The 19,224-nt window shown below is 42.8% G+C and overlaps 1 protein-coding gene across 2 annotated transcripts in view; it reads left to right on the top strand.

The window, feature by feature from the left end:
- Nucleotides 1-11,732, top strand: part of prdm5 (PR domain containing 5) — a 34,179-nt gene extending 22,447 nt beyond the window's left edge. Inside the window, exons 14-16 of one of the 2 annotated variants that reach the window (XR_004698334.1) lie at nucleotides 1,283-1,358; nucleotides 3,614-3,699; nucleotides 8,129-8,183. Coding sequence is in view for 1 of the 2 variants with exons in the window: in XM_035177308.2 (XP_035033199.1) it covers nucleotides 3,614-3,699; nucleotides 8,129-8,233; nucleotides 10,208-10,372 (356 nt within the window). In the remaining variant the exon portion in view is untranslated. Of the gene's footprint in view, nucleotides 1-1,282; nucleotides 1,359-3,613; nucleotides 3,700-8,128; nucleotides 8,234-10,207 lie in introns of those variants that run through there. The other variant, XM_035177308.2, reaches the window with a different exon arrangement.
- Nucleotides 11,733-19,224: the final 7,492 nt, after the last annotated feature.

Here is a 19,224-nt window from a genome sequence, read left to right as displayed (position 1 = left end):
ACTTTTCAAGAACAAAAGCTTAAAAGATCACGGTGTCATTTGTTGAGATAATTATACACAGTCTTATTTTTGATGTTTTACAAAGCTTCAATTTTGTTTGTCTCGACTGTGGTCATGGTTACAATCTCATAAAGTAAAATCAGCGTGTATTGAATTATTGTCCCTGTGATGAATAGTGCCTCGCTGTCGTAACTTTAACTCTCTTTTTTTGGGTGCGGTGCAGATGCTTCACTTAAATTGAGGATTGTGCTTTGAGACATGTGTAATGTTCCGATCTGCTGCATGTGTGGTAGGGCTCGGGCACGGACTTGTTTGATGCAGGCGCCTTCACACAGGCGAGTTTCGGAGAATTGTTTGAGGAAGTGGAGAAATCGAGTGAGACCCTGGCCATAACGGAAAGGTCAAGTGTAAAAGTTGTTGGGCGTTCCTACATCTCATCAAAGACAATCTCTTATCATCTCCAACACGCTGATATCACATTACCTCTGTGGCCCCTGTCGGCATGTGGCACGGGGCAGAGAGTGGACGGCCACTGTCTGGCTGCGCTGGAGGAGGCCAGGAATTAATTTCTGATGGACCACACTAATGTCTTTCAGACCGGAGCCCCAAAGCTACAAAGCATTCTCCATAACACAAATGCCGTGCGGCAGGCAAAAAGCGACGAAGCCGACCATCTGCTGACCAGACACACGGCCGTGCGCACACATACAACACACAAGGGGTGCCAAACGGATCGATTAGCAGACAAGAAGTGTGAGGGCCACAGCGGGGGGCAGGGGAGAAACCCGGGGTCAAAGAGATGGTGTACTGTTTCAGCACATGCTAAATCAGTTACCATCTCCACACACATAAAGCCCTGGCTCAGTGCTGCAGCCACCCCTCATAATCCCCAAACAATCTGGCTCAATCTGGAGAATAAGTGGAGGGTTTCCAGTTACAGTAACACTCAGCAGAACAGACACCAAGTCTCTAGCGCCAATAACACAGAGCAGTGTTGCAGGACTGTTACTACTTAGGTTTCTAAGTAGCATTTGTTTATTTCCTGATTTGCTGAAGGATTGAGTCGCTCTTGTTTTATTCCGAGCAGGTTGAACCAGTGGAAAAGCGGTTTGGAGTAGGAACTATAAATCCTCGTATTTATAAATGACCTCTTTTAAAATATCGAATACCATCATTTTCTCTGTTTGCATTTTCCAGATGAGCTACACATGTCCAGAACCAGAGAGTGTATAGGTTAAGTAGGTGAATTGGCTTGCACTTATTACGCTGCCTCTTTTGTTAGCAGGGTGTGGTTGTCTGCGCTGTGTATCCACTGACAATAGCCAGCTCCTGGGAGGGATGTGATCCAAGCCACAGAAGTACGTTGGCACACTTTGCTCTGGTGCTATTAGCCCACTAATGCCTTCTCCAGGACTCCCCAAGGCTAACGCTGGGCCTTAACCTGATACCACATATGCTACATAAGACACAGGACTTGCTCTTCTCCGTTTCAAAACACATCTGGGATTCAGATTTTCCTGTTTGTCAACAAAGGCCTCCCAGGGGCTGAAGCTGCACAGAAGGGGATTCTGGGACAGAGCTGGCCTCATGCATGTTTCAGTATGTGTAATCAGTGCACATATGTCACGTTAACCCTTCCTACACCAACGTGAGGTTACACATTTTATTACTCTGTGTCACAGCGCTGTGTTGTATGGTGGGTTGAAACCCCAACTTTTGTGTCTGCAACATCATATAGATTTTCTGTTGAAAGACACAGGCTTTATGGGATATGATCACAAAAATATAGGGAGTACAGGTTTTTAACAAGATATGATCTCACAAGTGGGTACAATCAGGACTAAAAACAGTACCAGTTTTTAAATATCACACATTACCATGAAAAGCAGTATTTTCTGCCAAGATAAATGTCTTTATGTCCCTGAACATTAGTTTTCACTACATAACTTTTAATCATATATGTAAGTGTGGCCTTTGAGTGTTAACTTAACACCTCAATCATGCCTTTACATCTTCGCTGTTCAATCAAACGAGAAATGTTCCTCCAGCACAGTCGTGTTTATAGCCGTGCGATGATATTACTCTTCTCACATATTCCCTGGATGGATTTTCTGATTTAATAAGCATCTTTGCATTTTGAATCCCAAGGAAACACAGCTAATTAACCTTATTACTTAAAGGGGCAAAACATCTCCCCTATCAATAAAATGACTCGCTTGCCTGTTCAGCAATTAGCCGCTAAAGAGAGATTATGTTACCAAGACGCAGATGCAAAAGTAGATCGCTGCACTGAAGTGATAGACACAAATGTCTAGCTGTAGGTATCCATTTATGGCAGCGTTTCATTAAATTTTACTGTGTGCACTTGCAGGCATACTGTATTTATAAATTCATAGGAGACTAATACCTAATATCACTTGATTTCCTGCTCTATTTTAACTCTTCCAGACACAGGAAACATACTTAGTTTGGATTAGATTCCTGATTAATGGCGCAGCTTTGAAATAAATTGCACAATTATTGAATCCAGAGGTTTTTTTTCTTGTCTGTTTCGTACTGTATTTTCCCGTCTGAAGCTATAATTTCATTGCTGTTGTATAGGTTACCTCATATCTCTTCTATAGATAAGTAATCAACTGTGGTTCTCCTATCTGGCTCGTGGATCAGGCCGCGGTAAACAGATCCATGTGTCAGCAGACTGGTTGACTGACAGCCTGTCACTTCCTCTTCGTCATCAGCGATGTGTCCTCAGATACGATCTGTAGGAGTTTTGCTGGACTGCTTTTGATCCAACTGGGATAAGCCGCTTCGCCCTCTGATGTGCTCCTAAACTGTCGGCCAGTTGTAGCTCAGATATCGGGCGCGAATTGTAGCCAACATCTGAAGTGGAAAGTCAGTGTGCATCGGGGATGACGGGTCCTGAGTGAATGATACCAGGTCTAACAGTAGTCAGGTCACATCCACATCATAGAAGAGCATTTTACAGAAAGGGACAGGACACAGGTTCCTTAGCAGCACATCCACCTAATACCTCTGTGAGGCACACAAGACTTTTCAGCACAAGTGTCCATATTTACTTCTATCAGGGAGGTGAAGCTTTTACCAGAATATTTTTGTTGGTTTGTTTAATTATCTGCCGGATTTACCAACAAATTAAAGTGATTTGCACCAAATTTGGTGGAGGGTGGGCCAAGGAAGAACTCGTTAAAATTTGTGTGGATCAATGAATCTTCTATTGCTTTTTTTAACATTGCATCATTTTTGTCAATTTCTCAGGAAAAAAAACAGATGTGCTTATAGTGCTGAGATAAAGATGAAAAACATGTGATCTGTGCAGTCCAATTAGTACGTTACGTCCTGGCTACACCTGCTGCACCACCCCTCACCTGAACACCCTCACCTGATGTGAACCCATCTGAGCAGAGATTTTCCTGCTGCATTTTTCATGTGTGAAAGGCAGACTGTGGAAAAAGTCTGGACCCAATTGTGTAGACTTTTTCTGGAGTTCATGTCTGAAACCTTCTTAAGATACAACTCTATGTTTCAACCTGTATGGTCCCATTTACATGTTGATGGTGTGGTCTCATGTACGCTCATGTTTATTGTTCCCCAGGTGAGCGTCCGTACCAGTGCCCTTACTGTGACAAGGCATTCAGCAAGAATGATGGCCTGAAGATGCACATCCGCACACACACTCGTGTAAGTTTGAATCTTTTCTATGCAATCGTTAATAATGTCTTAATGTATTAATGCCAATAATGTTGTTTTTCATTTTAAAGTTTACTCTGTAAATGTATAATTTTAAATTTATTAGATAAACTTTATAAAATGCATATTGCTAGTTGTTGGATGTATCAAGTGTTTGCTCTGGGGCATCAAATCAAGTTCTCTCTCATCATTGGTCAACCATCATTTCCAGCACACTGCATACACTTATGGATTCTTACTGCACAGAATTCATCAAGTTTTTTTGTATGGATGAATTCTATAATATATAATGCTGCCATTATTACAAATGCACCATGGGATTTTTATATCACAGACGGCAAAACACTTGTCTAATTAATAAAATGAATGATGGCTGAATTCCATGTAGCTGCTTTAGTTTCGGTGTCCTGTTGTTGAACATGCTGGCTTTCCGTTATCCATAATGTGATCAGTTAAACCTGTGCTTATCTTACTGTGACGAGTCAGAATGTCTCCTGTGAAAAACAACTAATTACACTGCTCTTAATGTTTAATCATATTCCACAATACTAAATAAACGCTGCCTGATTATTCTTTATAGCTAACAGACATAAAAACTGAAAATACATGCAGTGCAATTACAAATTTAAACATGTTAAGGCAAGACAATTGATAAAATAAAGCAATAGAACAAACGGGGGCCTGGTTAAAAGCAAAATAATAATAAAAACAATCAAATAAAGAAAAAAAAAGTTAAATGTTCACACAATATACCGACAGATCAGTGTAACGGATACGACAGAGACAGAGTCTCTGGTGTCCCACTGACTTTATCACAACACTTTAGGTTTTCTCTCAAGTCTTTGTCTGAATTGCAGAGGACACATAAAGTATACTCACATCTCACCATAAAATGACCGTGTCTCCTCTGGTTCTAACATCTGTGACACTCCCTGCCCATCATCCCCTCACTTGGAGATTCTTTCATCAATCTTGTAAAAACCTACTGACACAAAACGCAGAGATCACGTAGATACAGACTGAAGAGAAACTAGATTAACTTCACTCAAACTGCGCTGGCTTCTCACGTTCCAAGTTTGATTTCCTTATAAACAGAACAGCTGACTCCATAGTCAACTGTTGACTGTGTGGCATTGCTGACGTGGCCTGAAACTTTAAATGTAAAGTGAGTCAGCGTTCAGGGTGGAGAAAAGTAAGTTTCTAATGAGGTCATATCCTGTGTTGGGACGCTGCATCACTTCTGGACCCATTGATGTTCTCCACTAAAGACACACTTTCCATGAGCTCTCTTGGAGCATCTGGACGTGCATGTTACTGTCACTTTTGATAAATGAGACTTAATATATGTTTCATCATAGATTTCCATCATCAATTTCTGCAGCTCTGACTTTGACAGCCGGGGCCTGACAGCACTGTTAGTTTCAAAGATTTGTCCTCTCTTAATGTTGTCCAGAGCACAGCGCTCTGCTGTTACACTGTGTTGATAACAAAGGTTTCCTGCCCAGGTTGACGTCTCTCAGTGGAAACAGACAGGTATAATTTCCGAGTGACCTGCAGATTAAACTGACTGATGTTTTGTTCCTAATGTTCCCAGATCTGCCTTCACTCACAACACCCTGAAATATGGACTGAACAGTTACAAACAGCAGAGCCAGATGATGTCACTGTCGTTTGGCTGCAGCTCACTGTTAATGTACAGACAATTTGAGATGGATGCGCCTGTAGGTTTTTACCACAAGTCACATCACTGGCAGATAAAATGGAGCTCGTTGGAAGGCGATATGAACGGTTGATACTTTGGATACTACACAGTTTTTATATTATTGTTTTGATCTTTAAAGTAATGGATGAAACTTTCGGACTGAGATGCTTTGAGAGTTAAAACGTCAGGTAGAAATAAAATATAATTTGTTGGATTTAATTCAAACACATCTCCTGTAGGTACTCCACCATGTAGAATTGATGTTGTACCTTACATTCACTACTTTGGCTCTGAAAGAATCAGGCGACAAGCCAACAGGTGACTAAGATTTGTTTTAGAGGTAATGCTACTGTAATATGTTACATATTTTAAAAGGCAGCAAACAGCCTCGCTTTTGTTCACATTTTTGGCATCAAACACATCTAATCGAACAAGGACTCGAGTTAGCAAAGAGAAAAAGGCCAACATGACATAAAATAGATCAGTGTGTTGTTGAGTTTACCAACATCCTCAAGTCAAGTACAATACTCAAACCACAGCACCTACACACTGTGAACTTTCAATATTTAATGTTTCCAACATTCTGTAGCTCATGGTTTTGAAGAACGTACATTGAAACACATTTTCCAACTCTGCTAGAGCAAAAGCCTGCTTTGACATCTGGTGGGTCTCCTTCAGGCATTTAGTGAGAAGTTTCAGGACATGAAAGGTAAATAAAAGCAACATATTTGTTCAGCCATTTAATGTGGAACCAGCTGATGTGCCCTATTACTGATAATAGTAAAGGTTGCAAAGCAACAACAAGGCATCACAGCTTCAACAACAACCTGCCTGAGTTCTATAAACTGAATGTTCGTCCTGAGACACAGTAAAGTTTGAATTTCTGTTTGGAACAAACTACTCCTGTGAGCAGTCAGTCAAAACTGACTTGCAAAGAATAATGACAAACCTGGAAAATCAGCTGCGAGTAACATCATCATTACTACCATCTGACATCAGACACCTCGCCAGAATCCGCCATTGCATTAAAAAGATTAAGGGGAAATATGTGCTCACTAATTGACAATGGCCCCTCGAAAGATATTAAACAATCTAATTGGTCTTTGATTAAATAAAAAGGTTCCCCACCCTGCTCAGTAGAGACGTTTCAGGAAAGAGAGAAAAAATACCACGGCCTCTTAATGAAAACCAAAGTGTCTTTCTCATCAAAGTCTTTAGGATTCATCCTCTGGGGAACATGAATGTTAGGCTGCATCCTGAAGCCTAATAAGTCCCTGTGACTACATGTTGGCATGCTGCTTTACAAATATCCACGTATTTAACATGACACATGAGACGACAGGCTCCTTCAGCATAAACAAACAAAAGTCTGTTTTTGCATTTATTGATGTGCTCTTTGCAGAGAGTGGTCAGATTCAGAGGAACGTTCAGGTCAAAGGTCAGAGGGTGAGCAGCTGCTCAAGAGTGAGGGTCACCAGGTACAGATGTTCAATGTTACCAGGGTCACAGTGATGCATTCTGGGCCCACCACATCACCTAAGTCCATCCATGTGTTTCCTGACCTGTAAACTCTGACCTATCATAGTTTTTTGTTTTTATTTCATCATACAAGAACCGTTTGACCCGGATCGAATAAGAAGTGATCCTCAGTAAAGCAGTAGATTTAAGTGGAAATTTGTACTTCACAGATCATCACAGACACACAAACACGCATAGCTTTTTCTCCATTGTTTCCATTTAGTCTGTCACGCACCCAAACAGTTGCATACTTAAAGTCGCTCACACACATGTACCCACTCACATGCGCACATGCAGTGAACCTGATGTTTACCTCCTTTTGTATCCTGTGTCACTGGGCACTCCTTGCCCCGCCCACATGATAGTGCCTTTCCCAGGACCCTTACTTCCTGCATTCACCCCGTTCCCATGACAACTAAGCTTTAAATGGGTAGAGCGTTCGCTATCAGCCAGACTTGTCCAAAACAGCCCCACAAAGAGTGACACTGGGAACCGGCAGCTCGCTGCTATCTTCACGCTTTTTATTTCTCCACAAGTCTTTTAAGTGTCACCACGGTTTCCCCTCTGACTCAGACACACCCACCTACCACTCAAATCATGTGCACACACATATTTGGAGATTTTTGTGAAAAAACACACCCACAGTGAGATATCTACTTTGACTGACAGTGGGACTGGCCTTAGAAAAGCATGGAGGAAATGTTCTCTGGTAAACTGATGAGGTGTGGAGACAGAGGAGTGATATTCTACAGCCCCAGAGTGCCAGCGCTCTGATACACGTTCAAAGGGATTTTCTGTGCCGTGTTTTCCTTGCTCTTTTGAGCAATCCATGTGTTTTTGATGGGCCCTACGCCGGTCATTTCCTCCCGACTGCAGGGGCTGTACAATCTTTCATTTCACATCTTCAGAAACTCACAGGGAGAGAACACCGGGGTGTGAGGCAAGAAGGTATCAGTGTGTGAAAATGAACGTGTGTGTGTGTGTGTGTGTGTTACAAGCATATTTCCACATCTCGTGTTTTCCACTGTGCTGTGTGTGTCTGTTGGTTTTTGGCGTGTGTGTAGAAAATTACACTTTCTTCTTCCAGGTTTTGTCCATATTTGACTGAACTGAGAAAGTATTGTTTAATGTATTGTTCTACCGCACACTGACAGACGAGGTGCCCTCTTTAATATGTGTTGTGTCTGTGTCTCACTGCAGGAGAAGCCGTATAAATGCAGCGAGTGTAACAAAGCATTTAGCCAGAAAAGAGGACTCGATGAACACATGAGGACACACACAGGAGAGAAACCTTTCCAGTGTGATGTAAGTATCTACCTGCCTCCACTGCACCTCAAAACCAACCTGACCGTCCCCTGATTCTTGCTGATATCTGTGTGTGTGCATGCGTGTGTGTTTGTGTGTGTGCGTGCATGTGTGCATGTGTGCATGTGTGATTGAGCCCTGGCACCAGGCCAGATGTAGGGAAGAGTTGGGGGAGCTTCTCAGTAAGAGGCAGATACTGATCTTGTTTCTCTGGAGGGGCCGAGTGGGCTGATCTCGCATAAACACATTGAGAGGATCACAGGGAGAAATTGCCCTCTGTTTATAATGCTGTAGGAGCAATAATTATTCTCAGAGACAGTGAAGGGAACAGACAGAAGATGTTCTGAACAAACTCATTACTGTGTTTCGAGGCCATTTGTGAAAATTGGAAACATGGGGCAGTTTATTCAATATTTTCTGTTTTTTCTTCTTAAATAAGGCCACATCTTAGAAATATCTTAAAATTTAAAATGCTATGAAATTCTATCTCATCCTCAAATATGTTTGATGTAATAGATGCATGTAAAGCCCAAAGATCAGTTCCCACGAGCTACTGCAAAGGATTCTGGGCAATAGAGGCACTTAAAATACTCCTTTTTCTCAGAATCATGTCCCAGTCAATTTTGACAAATAAACATAATAGACATATTTTATATTTAGCGTAACTTGAGCCCTGTAGCGAATATCAGTAGTTCCGTTGTCCACTGTGAATACATGTCCATGAATGTTCTTACAGATGATGTTTTTAAGTGTCCTCTCTTTTAAAGTCATCCAGTGATAGTGGAGGCAGTGTAAGATTTTGAAAATGGCTGTAGGGTCATGAACGTAAGCCTAGAGAACAAATATTCCTAATCGGATAAATCCCTCACCTAACTCTGGATACTCAGATTCTCATTTGAGCTTCAACACCCCAATTAGCCTCAATCTGTGGCATCCCCTCCAGTTCTTAACCACAACATGCTCCCATATCCGCGGAGAATCATCTGTAGTTGTTGTTAAAGACCACAGAATCAGTATCCCATTCACTGTCAGCGGAGCATCACCAGAAAGTGTCTCCCAGCGACATCCAGCATTCATCTGGATCCTTTTTTTCCCCGAGCTTTGGAAGGGACGTGTTCATGTAAATAATTCCAGGCTAAACTATTAAAGATAATAGAAATAACATGTGGATTGTATTTTGGTGTGATTCTGCGTCAGACTAAAGGATCGCACTGTTCCAGGAAGGATTCGCAGACAAGCTAGAGGGGCTCTGTAAGCAGTGTCTGTCATAACAGTATTAAAAATGTTGTAGAAGCATCCAGGAACATCTGGGCTACAAAGAGACACGGAGGCCCCACTTTCATCAGCCCCTTCCCACTGTTTCACTTCATAAAATCCAAAATATTTTACCGTCACTTGATCAGATTTGTAAATTGTTGAGCTACGTTTAATTCCGCTTGAATAGCCAAAGCTAGAACATGATCGCACATCAATCCATGTTACCTGGTAAACCTTCGACACGGTGCTATGTTGGGGCTTTGGCTGCTTTCATTCATAGCTACGGCTTTTCTGCCCGCAGATGTAAACTGTGTGAGATTTTCTGAATGTAATTCATAGCCCTGAAGTTCTTCACAGATGGAGCGAGGAGGACACATGCTGTGATTCTTGAAGCAGTATGTTAAACTGCAGCTGAACGCCAGCCAGTGGCGGATTATTGTGATTGATAGAGGACGATGGAGTCATTTGTACAGTGTGAAATGGCTCATTTATGATGGATGTTAAGTTGCGCGCATCCCCGCCCCCCCCCGACTTGTGGAAAAAGAAGGGATTTCTGTCTCAGAGTACAGTGAATTACAAATTATTCTCCTTGTCTCCGTGGGGCCTGTGATAAGACTAAACTCTACACTGAGCAGTAAACATCCATAAACAAGTTCAGGGGTTAAATAAATACAGTTTAATTCTAACTATTAAAATCCTGTATTTTCTATTTTGTAGGTGTGTGACCTGTCATTCAGCTTGAAGAAGATGCTCAGCAGACATAAGCTGACGCACAACCCTAACCGGCCCATGGCAGAGTGCCAGCTGTGCCATAAGAAGTTCACCAGGAACGACTACCTCAAAGTACACATGGAGAATGTCCACGGGGAAACAGAGAGCTAGAGGCAATTATTGAAACACTGGCTGAAAGCTAAAGATATTTGATTGCGCAGATAAAGTTCAGTCTCATGCTTCATGCAGCCGGTTTGGCCTTTACATGCTGTATACACAGATGGATAGATAGCAGGAACCTTGTTATTAAACATACATACATGTAGGATATGGAAAACATTAGGGAGAGTATTTTGACATCCAGACAATGACTGTACATTTGTAATTTTTTTTTTTTTGTCGTACTGTTTTTGAACAAACAAAATTCCAGATATGTTTGATCTGCCTCCAAATCGCTGTGTCTGCTCACAGGGGAAATGAAACGTCTGACATTTCACTCACAGTTTTTTTCTGATTTCTAACCGGTGTTACTGTCGGTACGGCTGCACCCTGACCTCCCTCACTGTAGCATTTACTGAAGACCTTACTGTAAATCTGTGGCCAGTTGCCAAGTTAAAAACAAAAAAACAAGACCATAGATATTTCAGCGCACTTTGTTTTTGTTCACTTAATACATGTTTACATCTCTTACATTTTACAGCTGTTCTTTTTGTGTCCAAACATGTTTACTGTTGACATCCTGTTAGCCCCCGGAGTGTTCTTTTCAGACATGTTGCTCCATTTATGATTTAAAAATATCAGCGTTGTATTGGAGAAAAAGATGGAGAGGGTGACCTCTGAAGACAGCTTGAACATCTGAATCAGCTCAGATATAAATGTTTTTATGTACATGGAAGCTAGAAAGTACGAGTATGCTGTCTGTTCATGCTTCTTTTCAAATAAAAACTGAGGGCTGCATGTTTGTCACACCATGTGATAGATGGTGGGAACTGAACGATGTGAGACAACACAAGAGTTTCAAGGTTTGAAGGGTTTTGCGTATCGGACCTGCTTAGTCGTTTTACTTATAATTCTGTGGAATACTGTTGAACACACAGTTAATCATTATCTGAAGACTGAGCTCAGCTGTTCCAAGACCAGTGGTGTCTGAAGTGCAGAGATGTTACGCAGGAACAAAAAGAAAATCCAAAGTACTGTCTGTATGTTTGTGATGAATTGTGGAGTGTTTTTGCTGGAATGTTCTGGGGACATCGCTCCTTACAGTGTGTGTTTACATTATTCTTTATGAATGATTTTTCCGTTATTTCAGCAGAGGCTTCCTTCTGTCCTGTTCTGTCCCCTCCACCTTCATTGGCTTCCTCATTCACTGCCCCTTCTCCACCTGTTTATTCTGCATCTGTAGACTGTGAATTGTCACTTCACACGTTTGTATTTTGAAATGTATAAAACCTCATCACCTACCAAGCATCCATTTCCTCCTCTTGTTCTAATTATGTGTTTGTGAACTGTTGACGTTGGCAGGGTTCTGGGAGCGAAGGCTAATTAAGGCCTTTTTTTTTTCTTGAGGCCACAGCCACCACTGGCCTGATCTCTGATCTGTGAAGCCACACACTAAAGAGCGCCTCTGATGGTTTCTCTCTGTGGATGCGGCGACGCGTTCTCACGTCCATCCCCTGCAGAGACTCTGGCATCTCAGGATTCTGCTCTGTGAGAGTTTCCCCAGCGGTGCAGAGAAGTGGGAGAGCTGCAAGTCGTTCTCAGCGTCGTTCTGTGACGTTTGTCAAACAGGCTGCTGTTCAAACCCGATAAATCTTGCCATGTGTGGCTTTGGCTTCCTGAAAACACATAACTACTACAGTATGTCTTTCTTCACGTCTTTGAGCGTGTGCTGTTTTTTTAAACAATTAACTAATTTCTGGTATTCATGTTGGATTACGTTTTGGCCTCATCGCTCTAGGCGTAGAAATTAACAACTGCACGATGTCTCCGCGCTCCTGTCAGCTGCTGTCAGGCGTCCCAAGAAGCATGGTTAGCAATGACCGGGTTATCCGGCTATCCCTCCGGCGTTGGGTTCACTGCGTGGCCATGCAGGGCGTGGCACCGGCCGCCAGGCCCTGCTGAGACCCGTGCTGCCCTCTGAGCTTGTGCCTCCCACCGCCTGCTCTTTAGTGGTGAGGCCTCTGAGCCATACTGACGCACTCCCAGATACAGTGGCATTTATATTGCATCATGTAAACAGTAGTAGTTGTAGGGATTTCCAGCAGTGGAAAATAATTGTCAGCCACATGTCTTGTCTGTCCTAAACCAGCTGACCGGTCAGCCTGGGTGCTGAGATGTCCCTGCTCCTCATTATCGCTCTACTCTCATGACATGTCCCGTCTCTCACCGTCCATGTCTCTGCGATTCCATTTTTCATCTCACAGCATTTGATTTACTCATGGGATTTTCCCAGTGACCCAATGATCTTGTCCTCTCCCCTTCAATCAATTTTTTCCCGCGTGTATCCCTGCCTGCATGCTTCTCCCCCTTAGTTCCTACTGGGTGTATCATGCCAAAGCTCCCAGTCAATGTGTTTCTAATTACATGTTTTTACTGGAAGCCCCAGTTTCCTGTGTTGCCTCCCCATTTGTGAGTGTGGCCAAACTGGGCCCCGGCGAGCATCCACAGAGCCGAACGCCAGCCACGCCCACTGTACAGGAGTATCATTACCACCCCGGCCCGGGTTTATGGCAAACCGCTGTCACGTTAGGAATGACACGGGCACACTTGTCTGACCTCTGTGTTTGGGTTACGTTGCTGTGGCAACAGGTAGCCTTTCCGTCCACTTCCCTTGTGCACAGTAATGAGGAATGCGTGGGCCCAGGGTGCAGTGCCATCCAGAATAATTTAATACGAGCAGGCAGGGTGTGTTTGGGTATTCTGGGTCAGTGATGGACATTCCCTCAAAGCCACATTTCCATGGAAACAGACGGTGGAACTTGAGTACCTAAAGATCCTTGACACTGAAAACCAACGAAAGGTCAAATGCTTGAGCCACAGGGCTTAAACCGCAAACTGGCTGGTCTCAAGAAACACACACACACACACACCATTCTCACTTTATTCCTGTCTGCTATTTCTGACTGACAAGATGGTTCTAATTTAATCGTCAGACATCACTCCAGGCAAGAGAGCGCTGTATCAGGTCAGGTGGACAGGAATGAGTTCATTAGGAGGAAATTAGGAGAGGAACTATCATTATACTGCACCCAGCACATCCCAACCCCCACGCTGCACACAGCACCTTTATTTATGCACACTCACATTTTCCATCAGTCATACGATTACAAATGTCTGATTTGTATATGTGCTATAATCAGAATCTTTATGATAAAAGAACTAATAAATGTGTCACATGTTTGCACAGACTGATGAACCCAAACTGAGTTATCACCCAACTCTTCAGTTTTCCAGAGTCTGCTTGGGTTTTACAATTCTTTAGCCGTTTGACTTTCCTCCTTTGCCTCGCTGTCACCAGCTTTGTTTCCCATTTAAGCAGGAAACTCTGGAATTGGCTTCACTGATTTTCTTTTGTATTAATCATGCTATGCACAATTTTAGAATCTATGACCTCCACCAAGGCAGTGACAGTTTTTGCACCTGTCCATTTGTTTGCCAGCAGGATTTCACAAAAACTATGGAACTGATTTCCACAGAATTTGGTGGAAGGATTGGACATGGTGATAATTTATTTAAATACCAATTTTCTCAGAGAATAATATATGGATGTTGATGAAAAAAAACAGACACATTTAGATAAATATCTTAGAGTCTGTGTATGTGAGTATGTGAAAACAGTTTCTCATATAGTGAGAAACCCATGGGAAATTATCACACAACTTTGCCGTTTCCTTCATTGGTTTGGAGCAGTTTAGTGTCTTTAAGCTCATTGTTTTGATTTTACTGTCTAACAAATTGACTGTTTTGGTTCAGTCTTACTATTCTCGACAGTGTTGTTACTGTGCGTAACCTCCACAGCATCAAACAATGAGTGAGTAGGTAAAGATCCAGCCTGAATTTTCCTACAAGAGTTGGTGAAGAACAAAAACAGTAAACACAAAGTTACTATTGAACTTAACATGTCATATATATGTTAATATATTGTATTTGCCTTTGTGGTGTTCAGTCAATTCAAATTTGATTTGAATAATTACAGCACAACTCAAAATTTAAATTCAGTTTTTAAGCAAAATATTGGGAGCATTCTGAACCCTTTATCGTTCTACATCAAATTTTCTTTCCCATATGGAGAGAGCCAGTAAACTCACAGTAGAATCCACCAATCAACCACAACATTAAAACCGCCTACTTGATATCGGCCCCCTGCTGCCACCAAAGCAGCTCTCAGCTGTCCAGACTCCACAAGACATCTGAAGAGGTCCTGTGATATCAGACACCGAGATTTTAGCATCAGATCCCCTCAGTGTGTAAGAGTTGTTTTTCAAGCACATCCCACTGATGCTTGATCAGACTGAGATCTGCAGCGTTTAGGGGCCAAGTAAACTCCTTGAATTGTCATGTTCGTCAAACCATTGAACGACGCCTGCAGTGAGGCCGGGTGCATCATCGTGCTGAAAGAGGCCACTGCTATCAGGGAGTACCACTGCCATGAAAGGGTACTTGCTCTGCAACGATGTTCAGATATGTTGGCGTGTGTCAAAAGTTCAGAAATGAACTCTAGAGAGAGTCGGACAATTTGGTTTGGCTTCATGTTTACTTTTCACATGAAGAACACAGCAGGAGATTGTCCGGGTCAGATGCGTTCACAACAACAGGGAAGTCTCTGTAGTGTTCAGTTTAGTGGTGGCACCTGACTAGAAGGAGGGAGGACATAGTGAGATAGAGACATAGAGATCTCGTCTTTTTGTTTATAGCACATAATACCGTCGTAGACAAAAGCTCTCATGTCCTGTCTTTCCAAGTTGACATGTTTGTCAGTGTCTTCTTCATGTATGTCACCTCTTTTTCATCATGAGATACTTTTTTTCCCCATTTTGCATCTGTCACTCGCTTGATGTTAATATCCTGCGGAGAATATCGTGCTGTGTTCTCACATGTGCTCACTCGGATATTTTCCGGAGTTTATACAAGGGAGCTGATTCTAAAAATGTGCCTTCTCACATATAGAGCCCCACTGGATCATTTCAGAGCATGTCTGAAAGCAGCTATAGTTTAAAGAACGTGTGCAGAGGCAGGTTGTTACTGGAGGTTTGAGCTTGTTGTTGCTTTACAGCTCATTTATTTTGTGTTATAGTTTGGAATGAATATTTGCATTTCAGGATTTCTCCCGAAATTCTCAGAAGTTTAGTGCGTGTCTGAAAACAGCTTCAGTAACATCCACTTGAAAGTCAGGACTCATTGTTTCCCAGCAGAATGTTGCCCAAAGCATCACACTGCCTGCCTCAGCTCGCCTTCTTCCCATAATGCAACCCTGGTCTTTCCCCACATAAACAACACACCCGCAACTACAAAAACTGACTGCTGACTTGTTGCCTAATATATCCCACCAGCTGACAGGTGCTGATGTAAAGAGATCATCCATGTTGTTTTCTTTACCTGTCATTGTTTTTATGTTGTGGCTGATCGGTGTATATTGATTTAAACTGTTTTCAGGAAACAGAACCGCATTTGAGCACAATGGTGCCTCGGACACAGACTCGTGAGAAGGATAAAAACTCGACAATATACAGAGGGTGAGAGCAGGCCAGGAAACGCTGCAGAAGAATGATGGAGAATTGTCTCCTTTTCCCAGTTTTGTCCTCTTTGGGAAGGTGTATCCTGTAAGAGCGGCTCAGCGTCAAGTGTACCTGCTAATTCCAATAAACAAGAATGTTTTTCTAACTGTGAAGAAATACAGGAGATGAAAAGTCCTGCAGCGAGTTACAGGACATAGAGTCTCACTCTGTGAGCGTTAAACATATCAGTCAGTGTGTCGTCCACCTCAGGAGCTGCGGTGTTGGTCCGTTCTGTCAGCACATTGTTTCTGTGCACCATCACTCCTCAGTCTCATTAGCAACTACAGTGCTGTCCTCACCTCACACATAGTGTTTGGATGTGTCTTCATGCGGCCGTGCATTGGAGCAGCAGAGGAGATAACACAAGTCCGACGAGGTCGGTCTTTTACAAAGTGCAATCTTACAAAACCGACCGCAGGGTCAAAAGAAACGATGCTGACGCCGTGCTCGGGTTCAGCCGTGGAAGCAGAAATTCAAGTTGGCAGAAAACATACAACGAAACAGAAAATCCAATAAGATTCCAACCTTTGCCACGGTTCAATGTGACCCGCAAAAGAGAGAATGTCTATGATGAGCTGCCAGAAACCAAATTCATGCCATTCTCTTTATTGAATGTTCGAGGACGGTGTGTAAGAGGCTGCCTCTCCTGCAGCCACACTCGTCTCTCTCTGCTTCTCTCTCTCCCTGCTGCTCAGAGATTTATTGTGAGGTGATTAGTGATGACAGAGGAGACTCTAGTGCTCTAGCCAAAACAATTGTACAAATGTGACGAAAGATGCGCCATAATTCCTCTCTTTTGTCTCCAGTCAGACCGTCGTTCATCCTCCCCCTCCGGGTGCTGTTATTGTCTCAGCCCCCCCTTCATCTTCTTCGTTCTGGGAGACCTGTGTTACGCACACGGTCCCAACACAAATAACTTCACACTCCTGCCGTGCTGGAGAAACAGGGATAGGAACATTCAATAGACTCAAGCAGAGGGAAGCGAAACTATTAAACTGATCTTTAGAGGTAGTTTAGAGAAAAAGCTAATTTCCAACACATGAGAAATATTTTCAGATTTAATTGCACAAAATTGATATATGTGTAACAGCAGTGAGCAATCTGTGGAATTAAATCTAACCAGTGACATAACATTGGTCTCATTGTCCCCACTCATGCTACATTTCTGTTTTGAATTTTGCACCATGTTTGAAATTGAGTCCTGTGTGAGTTTGGAGAAACCAAATACCACAGCGAGGGTCTGTTTCCTGTCAGGGCCGCCGGAGAAGCAACACTGAGATACACACCTTTCATGTGCTGATTTAGGTTTCGGTCCAATGAACAGCCTCACAGCAAACGCACGCACGCACCTACACACACATGGAGAGTCAAACACACACACAAGGACGTAAACTTCACAGAGAAAGGCCTCCAGTGTCTGTAGCTCCTTCTGAACAGTGTGAGGTGGGACCAGGATTCCTGTCTGGGTCCTGTGAATTAGCCACGCTGAACTTGTTAACCCAGACCACACACACACACACACACACACACACACACACACACACACACACACACACACACACACACACACACACACACACACACACACACACACACACACACATGCGTGCACTGAATGATAATTTCCTCCCACCATACAGGAGCATCATGTGAGGGGAGTGACTGTTGTCAGAGCGAACAGCTGCCCGCACCAAAACACATCTATCTTCCACAGGAAGTTATTGGTCAAACAAATGTAATGAATCTGTTGTTCATGTCTTGTTGACCGTGACCATATCTGTCTCCCCCTCACACACACACACAGCCCACACAGTATAAACATACACTAAAAAAATAGCTGTTTGTGTGTCCAATCACTCTCACTCATGGAGGATAGATGGAGACCCAAGGTCATGGACCTGTTGTGTAAAAGAAGGCTGGTTCACTCCCACACAGATTTGGTTTCAGAGCATTCAGTAGCTTGTGTAAACACATGCAATATGTGCACGTTGCATCTACCTACTACTTGCACAAACATCTGTCTGTCTGTGTGTGCAACGCGTCCCTCACAAACCATTCATCTAATCGAGTCCACACTTGACATGTCTATTGTAAATGGCCCGAGAAAGTGCAGTGCCCAGTTCTGTAAAATTTGATTACCTGACACATTCAATATGAATGAAAATTGAATAAACAGGCGACCAGTGCTCTGCAGCAGTCAGTGTCTAGAATGTCTTCTTCTACGTCCTCAGATAAACTACAGCAGTGGTCTGCAAGTCATTTTGATTATTTGATTATTTTTATTTCACCACATCAGACTGACACATTCACGGGTGTGACGGTGCAGTTCACAGTCATTGCATTTATAACATTTATAGACATTTACCCTTCCTCTTTAGCAAGTTGTCTTCAGTGTGAAAGCACAATGATCATTTTGTTGCTCCAAAGCTTTATACTGAGCAGAGTTACAGCTTTTTGGGGGGGGGGTGGTAAGTTGTGAACTTGAGTCATGCAATGTATGAAATTCAAAACTTACATATAAACCACACAAGTGAACAGTAATAAAGCAGATTCAAACTATGACATCTTCACTGCAGATAAACCAGGTAGGATGAACCCAAAGATTTCTAACTTCACTCTGCACCACAGATTGTTTATAAAATGAGGAGGACTCACTAAGGACAAGGACTAATTCTGAAGTAGCTCCAGAGCTTTAACACAGGACAAGAGAACAGAACATTGTAAACAGACAGGTTTATAATGGGCACTTCACTCGTGTACTAGAAAAACAGCACATCGTATGTCATATGTTGCTTTGTAGAGCTGGTTGTAGATGAAATGAGGCCCAATGTACAATACAGAGTAATGGTGGATCTCACGTGTAGGAGATCTCAGGTCTGTGAGCAAATAGGAAGCGAATATCCAATTAGTCGTCGCTCTGCAGGTGTAGTTCACCCTCACACATGCTATTAGAAGTAAAAAAGACCGCACGTATGAACATCAGACAATGCTCTGCCTTCCTACCTCTGGGCTGTCATCAGAAGCCAATGATTTATAGGGCAGCGTGTTCGTGCTCACTTGTTGGAGAGATGATAAAATAAGGAAGTGCAGATACCTTGTTCCCCCGAGTGGTGCTCTGTGAGACATCAGCCTTGATCCCATAACTCCAGGAGCCCAGCCCTGTCACGCTGAAGAATGACTGAGCCTGACCCGGGTTATGGAGTAGTCAGGGCCTTCAGATTCTTATAAATTACACCCTTGTTATAAATA

The sequence above is a fragment of the Hippoglossus stenolepis genome, chromosome 14 (assembly GCF_022539355.2).
Source record: "Hippoglossus stenolepis isolate QCI-W04-F060 chromosome 14, HSTE1.2, whole genome shotgun sequence".
In the NCBI taxonomy this organism is placed as follows: Eukaryota; Metazoa; Chordata; class Actinopteri; order Pleuronectiformes; family Pleuronectidae; genus Hippoglossus; species Hippoglossus stenolepis.
This window is presented reverse-complemented; position numbering and strand designations above follow the sequence as displayed.